The 13,802-nt window shown below is 37.5% G+C and overlaps 1 protein-coding gene across 1 annotated transcript; it reads left to right on the top strand.

Moving 5' to 3' along the window:
• The first annotated feature begins 84 nt into the window (after positions 1-84).
• CMAS (cytidine monophosphate N-acetylneuraminic acid synthetase) lies at positions 85-12,692 on the top strand. The gene is made up of 8 exons (XM_067306033.1): positions 85-337; positions 1,787-1,929; positions 2,164-2,319; positions 4,887-5,020; positions 6,645-6,739; positions 7,517-7,688; positions 9,549-9,699; positions 10,421-12,692. Exons 1-8 carry the CDS (start codon positions 147-149, stop codon positions 10,693-10,695), a joined length of 1,317 nt encoding a protein of 438 aa, XP_067162134.1. The 5' UTR covers positions 85-146; the 3' UTR covers positions 10,696-12,692.
• The last annotated feature ends 1,110 nt before the right edge of the window (positions 12,693-13,802 follow it).

Genomic DNA, 13,802 nt, shown 5'->3' on the forward strand with positions numbered 1-13,802 from the left:
GGCCTGGCCGGGGCCCGCCCGGGAAGACTACATTTCCCAGCATGCCCCAGGCCGCTCCGCGGGAAGGAGCGGCGTGTCTCAGGCCGTAGGTAGAAGGAGCTGGCGGTTAGGGCGGTGACGGGGGGCTCGCGGAAAGTAGTGGCGACATGGAGGCTGGCGCGGGGGGCTCGCGCGCGCTGCCGGCCGGCGACGCGCGGCCGCGGGGCCACCTGGCCGCCCTGGTGCTGGCACGGGGCGGCAGCAAGGGGATCCCGCTGAAGAACATCAAGCTGCTGGCGGGGGTGCCGCTCATCGGCTGGGTGCTGCGCGCCGCCCTCGACGCCGGGGTCTTCCACAGGTGCGCATGCGCCTCCCCCCCCCCAATATCCGCGCATGGGCGTTGCGGGGGTGGGGGCTCGGTGCCATGGCGGCGGGGCCGAGCTACAGGGAAGGGAGGCGGGCGGGAGGTTGCGAAGTCGTGGCGGAGGGCTGAGGTGCTGAGGGGCCCCGGCAAGGGGTGGAGGAGCTGCCTGGGAGCGTGGCGGCGGGCGGCCCTGCCTAGGGCAGGCTCCTGGGGAAGGGGCCCCTTTCTAGTGGGCTTAACCCTGAGAGAACCCGACGCAAAATCTTAAATGTAACTACTAGTGGAGAGGCTCATTCTGTTATTATAGAGGGAGCGGTCTGCTCCTTGGACTCAAAAAATTTCTACACCCATTTAAAACCGCTGTGCTGTCGGTCAGTGTACATATTACACAACAAAACTCTGTTAGTTAAATGGGTAGAGTATGTTTGAACTAGCCAGCCTGAAGCACAAGGACAGTACCTCTCACTTTGACATTTGATTACATGGGTGTAACTTGACGTTGCTGTCATGGTTGTACTTACTTTCATTATGGTGATCCCATGATGTTTTTGAATGGAAAAACTTAAGCACCGTTTGCTGTGTACAGTATGTTGGGAATGTCAATAGTTCTGTGAGAATAAACTTTTTTTTTCACTTTTTTTTATATATATCCTCTATGCTTTTCTGTAAAAATGATTGCAGCAGTGGTGCACAATGCTCAGCCAGTGTTTGTCATCACCTAATAGCCAGATTTGGCCCTTCCCTTTGCAAATGTTTATCATACCTAAACAATAACAGTCTTGCTTTACCAGTATGAGAGCTTTTTTGTGCCAAAATGCCTGTGATTGCAACTTGAAAAGCTCTTGCCCTGGGATTGGATGGAGCCTAACATATATTTCATTATACTTGCAGAATAAGCTGGTGCTATAACTGAATAGCAGTTTTGTTTGTTGTCAGGGTTGTTTTGAACTCTTAAGTGATTCTGAATACATCATTTGACCCATTCATCACTCAGTGGTGTGTTAGTGTGCCTAACAAATTGTAGCGTGCTGACATTGCATATTTATGGTAACATTTCTGAATTTGGTGTTGCTCAAGCTACCAACGTGCATGGTAGATCAAGTGCCATACAGTATTAAATTGAAGTGCAGCTCAGGCTTGAGATTTTACAATCTAGCAAATGTGTTTTTGTTTTTATTCCTGAAAGTTGCTGGTTCTTGTACTGACAAGCACATTTTAATAACACAAGGATATAAACTAGTTGCCTTTTCTGCATTGCCAGATTTAGTCCATGGGTAAGCCAGGGTGTTGTTCAGGTTAGCAGACTATGACAGGCAAATTAGTAATGTTGGGTTAGCAACCTATTGCTTCTGTAGCCATTATGTTTCATTTTAAGAGGATTTGAGGCAAACTAAGTTGTTGTTCTTTTTATAATTATTCATTTCTGTCACTGTCTGCCAACAGTGTATGGGTTTCTACAGACCATGATGAAATTGAGAAGGTTGCAAAGCAGTTTGGTGCTCAAGTTCATCGCAGAAGCCCTGAAGTGTCTCAAGACTCCTCTACTTCTCTAGAAACTATCAGAGAGTTTCTTAATCATCATCAGGGTACATCAGTATTATTTATTTGGTTCCAGTAGTGAAATGTGCTGAGTTTTTATATTTTATTATAAACCTAGAAGGATGATGCATTTATTCTATTTTATTTAGAAAAATAAGTAAAGCCTATACTAGATATAAGATAGTAAGGTTCTCCTTTTTAAGTGGCATTTGCTCATGTCACACTTTGCAATTGTATGTATTAAAAAAATCACTGTTTCATAAATGTTTGTTTTTCTTTAGAGGTTGATATTGTAGGAAATATTCAAGCAACATCTCCCTGTTTACATCCCAGTGATCTTATAAAAGTGGCAGATCTGATCCAGAAGGAGGGCTTTGATTCCGTCTTCTCTGTTGTAAGACGGCATCAGTTTAGATGGAGCGAGGTAAAAAAAGGAGGTAACATTTATTTTTTTTTCTGGTTGCAATTATACTCAAGAAAAATTCTATTCAAATGGTTTATGTTCATACCCATGGTATGATACAGTAGGAAATGATGTCAGAGGCTTATGCCTAAGTCTGGAGGGCAATGAGATCACTTGGAAATTTCTTTAAGTAGTGCTGGTTTTATATGATCATTGTTTATTATCAAGTTTATATATGATCATTGCTCATTGTTTTGTAGAAGTGATGAGATGCTGAAAGTGCAAATGTTATTAACATGTCTAGGCTCAAAACATAAATCTCCAAAACTTTATGCGTTAACTCCTGCTTGGCAGGTATTCAGGGGTATACTGACATGACCCTGAGGTCTTATCTTAACTAGGAAAATATTTTGTTCTTACTTTGCACTGGCTAGTAAAAGGCTGATGTAAGGTAAAGTCTCAATGAAGATGGAATGGCAACCTCTTAGCCTGGAGGCTTAGGGTTTATTTCAGCATGTTAATTTGTCTGCAGGCTTATGTCAATTTGTAAACTGCCTTTGAGTCATGAATTCTGAACTCATGTTAGTTAGTTCATACAGAGGAATGTGACTATTTCTCGTAGAGAAAGTGTGCTTCTCGACGACAGTTGCCAAGATGAATAAAGACTGAACTCTTTACCGGTAAATAAAGATTGTACCTAATTGTAGCTATAGAACTACCTCTCACACTTGTACAAAGATCTATTTCCCACATTAGATGTTGCTTTTATTTCTGTGGCTAAAGCAGAAATGTTTGCTTCTATTTTTCCTCAAAGTGGTTAGTTCAGTAACTTCCACATCATTATTTTAAAAAAAGAATATATTACTCAGGTATTAAAATGTTTCAAATGTGAATTTTTTTTACTAGTTTATGGAGCATTGTGCTGTAGAAGATCATGTGAAATATAATTGAAGCATGGTACTAGAGATGAAATAAAAGTTAGGCCTTTGATTAGAATGAACAAACAACTTGAACATCCTCATTGTTTCTGATAAGAGGAGAAATAATGTGATGCAATTTGTATGTAACATGTAAGAGGAACATCAAAATCATGGCTGAAAGTTTAGGATTCTGTGGATCGCGTTTTAGGCAACCAGGACTCAGTCCACTTAACATCTTGAGATGCTAGAACGGACATCTGTGAAAGAGTAAATCTCATTTGGATGTACCATGTGGCTTCCTGAAGTGATTGTGTGGCACCACGTCTCCATATTTGACATCCTGTATTGGCTTCTGTGAATTCCCTGTATCCTCAAAGTATTAAAATGAAAAAAAGCCTCAAGGCCTACCTGAAGCAGAAAATCATTCTTTAGTATCAAGTGACATCTAAGGTCTTTTAATGTGGTGGAAGATGAAGAATCATTCTGTTACAAGGAGTATGTATGAGAAGAGTGGGGAAAAAATCATGCCACCACTAGCAGCTTAAGAGGAAAAGAATATTGCCTTTTCAGGAATGTGGTGTTTCAGGTAACAGCAGTTAGAAGAGTAGAATGCAGTTTAGGACTGTATTCTTTTCAGACAGCTTTAGAGTACTGAATATGTTAAAAGAATTTTGTATCTTTTCCTGTGTATTTTTATTGTTCCTTCTCCTTAAGGGATTAATATATATGCACCCTGAAAGAGAACAGTGTCTCTCTGTGGTTGGACTGTTTACTTCCTGGAACACAAAGCTGTAATGTATTTATTAGATGTAAAGTGTATATATATGAAAGCCTCAGGATGTTTGGGGTGTTTGAGAATTCCCGCTAGCTTTTTCATGGGTCATCAGATCATGAGAGCTGGTGCATTTTAGCTGTTTTGTGTATGAATTTGAGTGGCTTAAGAATAGGTGTCTCTCATCCCTGGTTCAGTTTCTGCTTCATTCACTACTGGCATTGATAGCAATATGGGATCTTCCTTGTTCAGAGACAATGGTTTGTTTATTTGTGGACACTGATTAAACCAGTTAAGAGTGGCTAATGTTATGACTATTTTTAGGTAGGAAGTGCCAACATGTTTTCATAGGCAAAACTTCTTCTCATAACATCTTTTTTGACCTGCCAGATTTCAGGTTGGTTCTCTCATCTTTCAGAGTTGATTTAGGGCATCTTTGTTTTTAGGTGTAGGTAGCTGAATGGTTGTTTTTTGTGTGTTTACTCTCACTGCAAGTGAAACCCTTTCTACAGTGTACTAGGAGATAGAATATGGAAAGGCTGGTATTTTCTTCACACAGACAAGAACACTCTAGAAGAATGTCCCCCCTAATCTTTTATTAACAAACTTTGGAACTGAGAACCTTTCAGGATTTTTTTTTTTTTTTCAAGTTGGAGTGAAAAACTTTTGATTTTTTTCCTTTGCTAGAAATGTAAGGCAGTCCTCCAGTTTGTTATTCACAGTTATAACAAAGAACAAGCAGTTCAGTGATTATTTATAAAGCTAAGCTATGAGAAACAGTAATGAAAGAAACAAGTGACTGAATTATGCCCTTAATTTTTCAACAAAAAGCTATTTAAAGAAAATTAATAAGTGCCTCTGAACAAGGATTTCTGGAAAACTTACTTTGTCGTTTCTCTCTGTTAACAGAAAACAAAATGACGGAGCCCCAAAACCTGAATCCAGCAAAACGGTACCGGAGGCAAGACTGGCCTGGAGAGCTGTATGAAAATGGCTCATTTTACTTTGCTAAGAGGCATTTGATTGAGAAAGGCTACTTGCAGGTTAGTGTTTCTGTCTTTCATGGCATTCTAGAATAATGCTGCTTGTACTTTTGTCATAGAAGGTTCTGAATTCAATAATATATCTCCGTTTCTCACGCAGTCAGTGTCTAGTAACAGCACTTTGACCTCAGGACAGTTAACTTACTTGTAACTTAACAAGGCCTGCTGTAGGTGGGGCAGTTCTGGTAACAACTTCCACCACAGCAAATTCATACAAATAATATTTGTATATCTGGCTATAAGCCAAAAAGAATACAGTACTGAGTTTCTTATCAGTTCATCAGGATGTAAGTACATATCTCATAATTCAGTTTAGGGTTACTGATTGTATAACACTGACTTTAACACAGTGTGACAGGCTTCTCACATAACGTGTAACAAATACTTCATTTCTGTCTAGCTCAATTTTCTCATTTGTCGTGTACGGGTAATGCTTTTCTCATGGGCTAAGGCCTATGGCTGGATGGGATTTTTCTTGATCTTCAACTCAAGTGTTGTATCGTTAAAAGAAACCTGATAGTCATTTCTACTCCTTTATCAAGCTCCTTTCAGGAGGTTAGTCTAAACTTAACTGTTTATTTTGGGGTGGGTTTTTTTTCCTTTCTTCCAGTAGCTTTTCTGGAGGACTGTTGCATAACCCCTGCCCTTCAGTAGAAACATTTATATGGTCTCAAGCCTAAACTGGCCTGTTCATGGCCAGTTTAGACCTTTTGTCTTGCACCAGTTCTGTACTATAATTTGAACAGCCTTTTCCCCCTTCTTGATGTAGTGCATTCCCAGTGTAGTAATATAGAATGAGTGTATTTACTTCAGCTTTCATTTGTTTGTCTACAAGCATAGCCCCTTAATTTTCTCATGTAAGACAGGTTTTCCATCTTACAGATCATTTCCAATATTTGTCACCAGAACGGCACAAAAGCCTAATGCAGATATTTCCATATCTCTACTGGGAATACTTTATTAGGTATGGCAAGAATACAAGGTTCTTATTTCTGTCTTTTGCAAATAACTCACTAGTTACTAACTTAGGTCTGTATAGTTTGGGTAGATCCATGTAGTGCCAGCTAGTGCTGTGTGGACTTAAAGCACTGAGCTGCACTGCTTTGTACCTTTTATGAAGGTTGGGTCACTAACTTTTTGATCAGCGGTTTTTCTTTTGTTTGGTTTTTTTTTTGTTTTTGTTTTGTTCTGTTTTGTTTTAATTAAGTTGGGATTTGGCGGATATGTTTCCAGTTGAGATGAAGTCTTTGTGTAGGTAACAAACAAAAAAAAAAAGCATACTTGTACTGAGTCAGTGCTAAATGTGTTACTATTTTACTGTATTAGATAAAGACCTAGTAAAATCAGTGTGATCTAATGACTACCGTGCATAACATCTTTTTTGCACGCCTTCTGTAGTTGTAAACTGAAGGTGCTTACTAACTGTTTTGCCAGTGTAAACTTCTTTAAAACGCTGGATTCTTTGTAATTTGCAAAATGTTGTTGGTGGTGTTTCAGTTGTATCTAAGCCACTATGACTGCTGTGTAAATGGATATATAGGCTTCATTACATGGTACTAAATTGTACAATTTTATGGTTGTATTAACCCAAATGGAAAATGTTAATGGTTTATATTTTATTTAGGGTGGTAAAATGGCCTACTATGAAATGCGTGCCGAGCACAGCGTTGATATTGATATAGACATTGACTGGCCTATTGCGGAGCAAAGAGTGCTGAGGTAGAGCGCTTTTTATTCCTTTGTCTTTAATATCTTTGTTTCAAATTATCATCATATGAATTCATAATGTTTGTTTGGTTTTAAGGTTGTAACTTAACAAAGTAATCAAGATCAAAGATACTTGAACAACTCTGTTTCCATCCATCATTTTTTCCTCTGTCTGTTGAAATCAGCTGAATTACCTTTGCTGTTTTGTTTTTAAAGTTTCAGCCTAGGGGAAAGAGAGATTGTAAGTCCCACTATACTGTAGAAATATGTTAGTATTATCTCTGGCCTTTTCCATCTGCATTGTCCTAGGTTTCCATGGCCAGCATCATGTTTAATGATGGACGTTACTAAAAGAGTGGTGCATGTGGAAGACTTGAGGTGATTCTATCTTGCCTGCTCCCTTTTCTTTGCAGCTACTCTGCACCTCTTAAGGAAATAAGGGGTGTAAATGGAGCATGTTTCCTACCCCTTTTTTATCCTTTACTCCATTTGGTGTTTTTTTCTCTCAAAATAAGTGCTGCAGAACATAACATTTTATGCTAAGGAAATAAGTATCTTCCTAATTTTTAAAGAGACAACATAACAGTTGTCTTGGATCGTTTTGTTTTTTCTTTGATGGGGGAGAATGTAGTTGGCAAGAGAAGATGGTGAGAAAAGACTTTAGAAAAGTCTTAAAGAATTTCGAAGGTGATACAACTGTGATCTTCAGACAAAAGAATTTGAGTTGTTTGTTGTTATTTTTTGACTGTGCAAAAACTTCCATCCTGAAAAGATAACTTCTTTGTCTAGCTTTGGATATTTTGGTAAAGAGCCATTAAAAGAGGTGAAGCTATTGGTTAGCAGTATTGATGGATGCCTGACAAATGGTCGCATTTATGTGACAGAAGATCAGAAGGAAATGATCTCTTACGATTATAGAGATATTGTTGGGATTGATCTCTTAAAGAAAAGAGGAATCCAGGTAAGCATTGTTTTGAAACATTTGGACTTTATTTCTGATGTAAACTGGACGTTAAAAGATTCTAAAACCTACACTTGAAGTTTCTTCAGAATGCTTTTGATCAAGGTGCATAATACATTGGTACAGGGTTGGGACAAATGTTGTTCTCACATTCCCTGGACGAAAATTAATGCTGTTTGAAAAAGTTCTTGTTCTCATTCCTAGTGGCTATGGCATTTTTTTCCTTTTCTTGTCCTGGAAACAATGGGGGGAAAAAATTTGTGTGGTGTTGTGCTAGCCCCAATCATATTGTGTGCTGTTTAGTCTAGATACGCATTAATTAGTAGTTTGTAACGTTCTTGTTTACTGTGGCATCTGTGTGACACACAAACTATGAGTAGGTTTTTGCAATAGCTCTGCCAAGCAGGAATATGTTGTTAACTCTTAGTTATGGAAGAGGAAGGAGTTCACAGGGAAATTCACTGGTTCATCCTAGATTACCCATAATGGTGGCAAAGTAGGAAAATCAAACCCCAATCACTTTTGTCCATGTAATTGCATTAACCACAATTTACCTCTCTGAAGCTGTAAGAATTCAAGGCAGACTGGAACAACACAAGTTGTAATATGGCTGCTTTCCTGAACTATTAGTACTGAATTCTGCTAAACTGAGGATTTGGTTACCTTTATGTAAAATTAGCATCCTGCTATTTTCTGTGTGTGCTGCTACCTTTGATATAGCCAGAAGAATTTTGGGGCCTAAGAATTGACTGATACAGATTCAGGCTGTCTTCAGAGAGCTTTATTTGAATCCTACTGCAGGTGGGGATAGGTATGGACAAGATAAACTTAGCCAAGCCCTGAGGAGACTGTTTAAATATGTTTTGGAGTCTCCATAGTAGGAGTTCTTGAAACAGGTTAGAAGAGACATTCTTGAAATAGAGGAGTAGCTGATGCTGCCTTGGGGCAGTGGAAAGGAGTAGATGAGTTTTCAAAACTCTTTCAGCTCTATTTTCTATGAGGCAAAGGGGAGGAACCTTGCAATCATCGTTTTGTTGCCTGTGAGTGCCCATTTCCATTCCTACCGTGACTTGAAATCTTTCATTAGAAATGTCTTGGGCTTTGTGCTGCACTTGCTGTAGTTCTAGTAGATGTTGCTGACACACTCTTGCTTTGTGCACGAGTCCTGCTTATTATTTAAAATCAATGCCAAATATTCGTTATCACTTAGCAGCAGTTAGGGAAGATAAATTTGTCCATAACTTGGACAGAAAACTTGGGGGGGGGTGTCTGAGATTAAAAATCTTGCTGCAGTAATCTTTATTTCCTATCTTATGCATTGTTTCTAAATTTCAAATTTGGAATGAAATTCCTGAGATGAATGTGCCACATCAGTTTGCTTAATGTTCTGTTGATGCTCTGAAGTTCTATCGTAAAAAAAGAGAATGTTATTAGGTAGAAGAGTCATGGAAAATATTTCAAAGTGTTTGTCTAGAAATATTACAGAAACCTTCCCCAGGAATTTTTTTTTATTGCCTACTGTGGCTTAGATTAGATGATACAGTATTAGACAGGCAGCATGCCACGGTACATGTTGTATTTAAAAAAACCCAAAAAACATAATTTCCTTTTCTGTGAACTTCAAGAAAACTTACAGACTGATGATGCTCTTTCTCTTAACAACTTGTAATTAAAGACTGTAATGTGCTTTTTGAATCCTGATCACTTTTGCTTTGAGTTTTGAATGAAGAACCAGTCGTGCAACACTTCTGATATCAAAGAGAGCTTCTGTGAGCAAAATTTCTACTGTTCTTTTATAAATCAATTTATGTCTTGTTTCTTTGTATGTAGCATTTATTCTAAATTGACTTAATTTAATAGGTTCGACTTATCTCTGAAAGAGCTTGTTCAAAAACACTGTCTGCCATGCAGCTGGGATGTGTAGCAAAAGTTAACGCAACAAATAAATTACAAGTCCTAGAGGACTGGCGAAAAGATATTGGTTTGAGCTGGAAAGAAGTGGCTTACTTAGGTCAGTTTCTTTTTATGGTACTAAAATTTCATACAGAAATGTAAACTTTGTGGCACTGTTCATCTTCAAAGCACTTTGCCCTTTGTTAATAAACTAGATTTAATGGAATTAAAGTGCAAATTGCAGCATAGAAATTGCCAAAAGTAAATACATATTTTAAGTCCTGTTCGGGTACAATCTAAGTATTAAATGCATTAATGAATCAAAGCCTGATTTGGTAGGTTAAGTCTCAGCTGTTTTTATAACAAGATTTAGAGAAGCATAATAAGCTTTTGGTATGGTTACACATGCATACAGCTAAAGTTCACAATTTTGAACTGATTTTAATTCATTCCGGGTGAATATTATATAAATCATGTCATGAAATGTAAGCAAATTGGACAGAATTAAAGCAATGTAGTCCTGTACAAAACTGCATTTCAGTGGCAGCTTAAGTACGTAGCTGTGCAAATGCTTACTCAGTTGCCCAAACAGTTCTACTGGTCTTAAAAGTGCTATTCTTTTGCTTAGAGTTTGTGTAAAGTGTGATTAGTATTGACATATATCATAGATGTTTTCTAAGAACTGGCTCACATATGCAAAGTGCCGTTGAGCTTCTCAGATGAAAGTTGCCACAAGAATACAAATTTTAAAAATAGATTAATGCATATAAGGAAAAATGTGTGTTTTGCTATGTTTATCCCCTTTGTGATATTTGTATGCGTGTTGTCTTTCTCAACAGGAAATGAAGAGTCTGATGTGGAATGCCTGAAAAATGCTGGCATGAGTGGTGTGCCTGCTGATGCTTGTGCAGTTGCTCAGAAGGCCGCTGGTTATATTTGTAAAAGCAATGGCGGATGTGGAGCCATCCGAGAGTTTGCAGAACACATATTCCTGTTGTTAGAAAAAGTGAACTCTGCAAGAAAGCAGATGGGAGAAGTGAGTTCAGTAGAAGAGGAAACTGGGGGAAGTGAGAACAGCAGGATAGGAAATAAGGAACTAATGAAAAAGAAATAACACAATTGCTCTCTTGCTTTTCTCCTTTTTCCCTTCCTTTCTGAATATGTCTGTATCCCAAAGGACAGCTTGTCTTTCAAGTTTGACAGGTAGAGTTAAAAGGATATTTCCCTCTAGTTTAAGGTCCCACTTTGATTAAATGCTCAGAACATTTATATTCATGATTATTTTAAAAGCCATTTAAGTGTAGTGGAAGGAGTGCACAAAAGGTACTGTCCTGTAAACATTCTTTTAATCGTTATACCTGTTCTACAGGAATGTGCCCTTATTTCATAATCGAATACTTTCAGCAATTTTTTCTTTCTATGATTTGAGGATTTATGATTCAGATTTTTGGCATTTTTATTCTGTCAGTTGTGCTCCTTTTATTTACACTTCCTCTGTCAAATGTCAACATGACATTGTAACTGTGTGCTTGCTTTTTATGAGGTGCATCTCTAATAAGCATGAGTTTTAGCATATGCTGGAGAAGTCAGGTGTAAAATAACTATGAAACTTTTTCCTGTATTTTTAAAAGAGAGTTCAGATACTATAAAATCAGTTAATATTAGTTAAGAAAAGCATTTAAGCATGTGCTCAATTTTAAGCTTATAAATAATTAAATGGTGCTTGGAGTTGTGTCTCTTGACTGTGAATCTCTTTAAGCACTTAAATGAAACTCAGTGTAAATTAATATACCCAAATGCTTTGCTGAATTTGAAACTAAAGTTCCCATTAACTTTGAGATCTATCTGTTGCAGAAACTGTTTCTTTCCATGAAGGCTTTAATATGATAATTAACAACAGAAAAGGTCTTTACTCTATGAAAAAGTAATTGCTGTAAAAAATTCATAGTTGAGGTTTATGGGTTTATATAAAGCACACATTCAGACTATTTTTAGCATATTAATTTAAAACTGGTGTGTATGTATGTGTATTTATGTAAAATACAATTTTTATCCTGTTTTGATTTAATGAACTCAGTGATCTATAAACATTTGTATAATCAACACTAAAAATATGAATCTCTTTCCAATCATAGTATTTATCATTGGGTCGAGCTGAGCCTTAGATTATGCTAAAAAATAAAAAATAATAACAGTTGCACACAGACAGTTACTACTGAGATGAGTAATAATGGTTTATCATTTTATTTTATATTTCTCTGCTAAATAGACACTCCCAATATGATATCTCCTGACCTACTGCTCTCTATGATTAACTTTATGTTTACTTCCCATTACTATGCAAAGTTTATAAGTGAAATTCTTTTATCACTTATCTGCTTCTGTTAAGATTAACAGGTGAATAGTATGCTGCAGTAATCGACTCCAGGTTATCATTTAAGTATTTCCTTTTGGTGAGGTTTTAGGGTTCTGCACTGGATAAGTCCATGGACTTTGATAACAGGAGAGACACATTTTGGACAACACTATGAACTTTGGCATAGGTAGCTAAATCATTTTCTCGTATCGACTGATGTGATAAAGCTGCTTAAGTTCAGATTGGATCAACAAATCACTCTTGATAATACGTCATTTAAAATTAGCCACATTTTTTATTTTGCTTTGTCATGGTCAATTAAGTTTTTGACTTTGGTTTGAAAAGCAATTTCTTGTGAATAGATAGCTTTAAACAAGGCCACTGTGCTGAACTTGATTCCCATTCCTTCTATCGTAGAGAAGGCAAAAATATGAATAAGTACAATTATTATAGTAGAAATATGAGTTGGCAATACTGTTTGCAGCTTTCTCTCTGAATCAAGAACTCTTCTAATGTTTCAGTAACTTTGCTGTATATACTGTATATACAGTAAGCCCCTGCCCAAAATCTCTACATGTCTCAAAAAATAAATGCAGAAACACTTTTGTATGAGTGTTTGTAATAGGTAGAAAAAAATGTTAGTTGGTATATAAGTGTTTTCACTTTAACAAATTCTTGTTTAGAAAAACCTGGTATAAACGTCTTATATAAGAAGTGAAGAATGAAAGATCTCTAGAGCTAATTTACAAAATAAACCCTGTGTGAGTATTTTAATTTAGGCTCTGATCTGGCAAATACTTAACAAGCTCATATTTCCAGTACCCACATGGGATGTGGGAAACGTAGGGTCCTTTGCCTGAAGGGTTCGTATTTGTATTGCCTACACTGCAAGGGAAAGCCTAACTATAAATTAGAGTAGAATGGGGGAATGTCTCAATTCCTTCTCTTGACTTTACAGAAGATATTCAATCATATGGAGGATTTAGGGGTCACAAAGGGGCAGAGACAGTGAGTATGACTATAATAGTCACCTTAAAGGGAAAATCCTGGGTCCTTGGCCACCTTCAAAGATGTAGTATTTTTTGCTAATGACTGTTTCAGTACATATCCTGGCACCATGCTTTTCTTTCATTAGAGGTGTGTGGTGCACTCAGGCTTGTATTTCAATAGTCATTTTCATTAAAGTGGGCTGATTTTAGAATAATCTTGCTTGGTTATCAGAATTAAATTAAAATGAGGAAAAATGTGAGCATTCGTTTTTTAGTTTAAATATCTAGTGTTTATTTAAAACATTTTAGTAGCCTATTTGATATGAAAACATTGCAGAAAAATTACGTGAGTTGTTTTATTACAATTTGGTGAAACAGGGACAGGTAAGAAACTATCTAATTTATATTAAGGTGTATATATAAAGGAAATACAGCTGATATAGTAACTGGAATTTGAAATAGATAGGTTTCTTTAGTCCTTTCAGTATAGAATGGTTATGGGGTAAATTATAATGAATTTGTACACTATAAATTGTACCCTTCCAGGGTTATGTGCCACATGAATGGAATATACCCAATGAAGGTAGGCAAACTTAATGCCCAAATTAATCACATACACATATGATTGATCAGTTACCAAAAATCTTTGTCTTGATCACAGAATCACAGAATGGTTGAGGTTGGAAGGGACCTCTGGAGATCGTCTAGTCCAACCCCCCTGCTCAAGCAGGGTCACCTAGAGCATGTCGCACAGGATTGCGTCCAGGCGGGTTTTGAATCTCTCCAGAGAAGGAGACTCCACAGCCTCTCTGGGCAACCTGTTCCAGTGCGCTCTCATCTTCACAGTGAAGAAGTTTTTCCTCATGTTCAGATGGA

This window comes from Apteryx mantelli, chromosome 1, assembly GCF_036417845.1.
Source record: "Apteryx mantelli isolate bAptMan1 chromosome 1, bAptMan1.hap1, whole genome shotgun sequence".
Classification (NCBI taxonomy): domain Eukaryota; kingdom Metazoa; phylum Chordata; class Aves; order Apterygiformes; family Apterygidae; genus Apteryx; species Apteryx mantelli.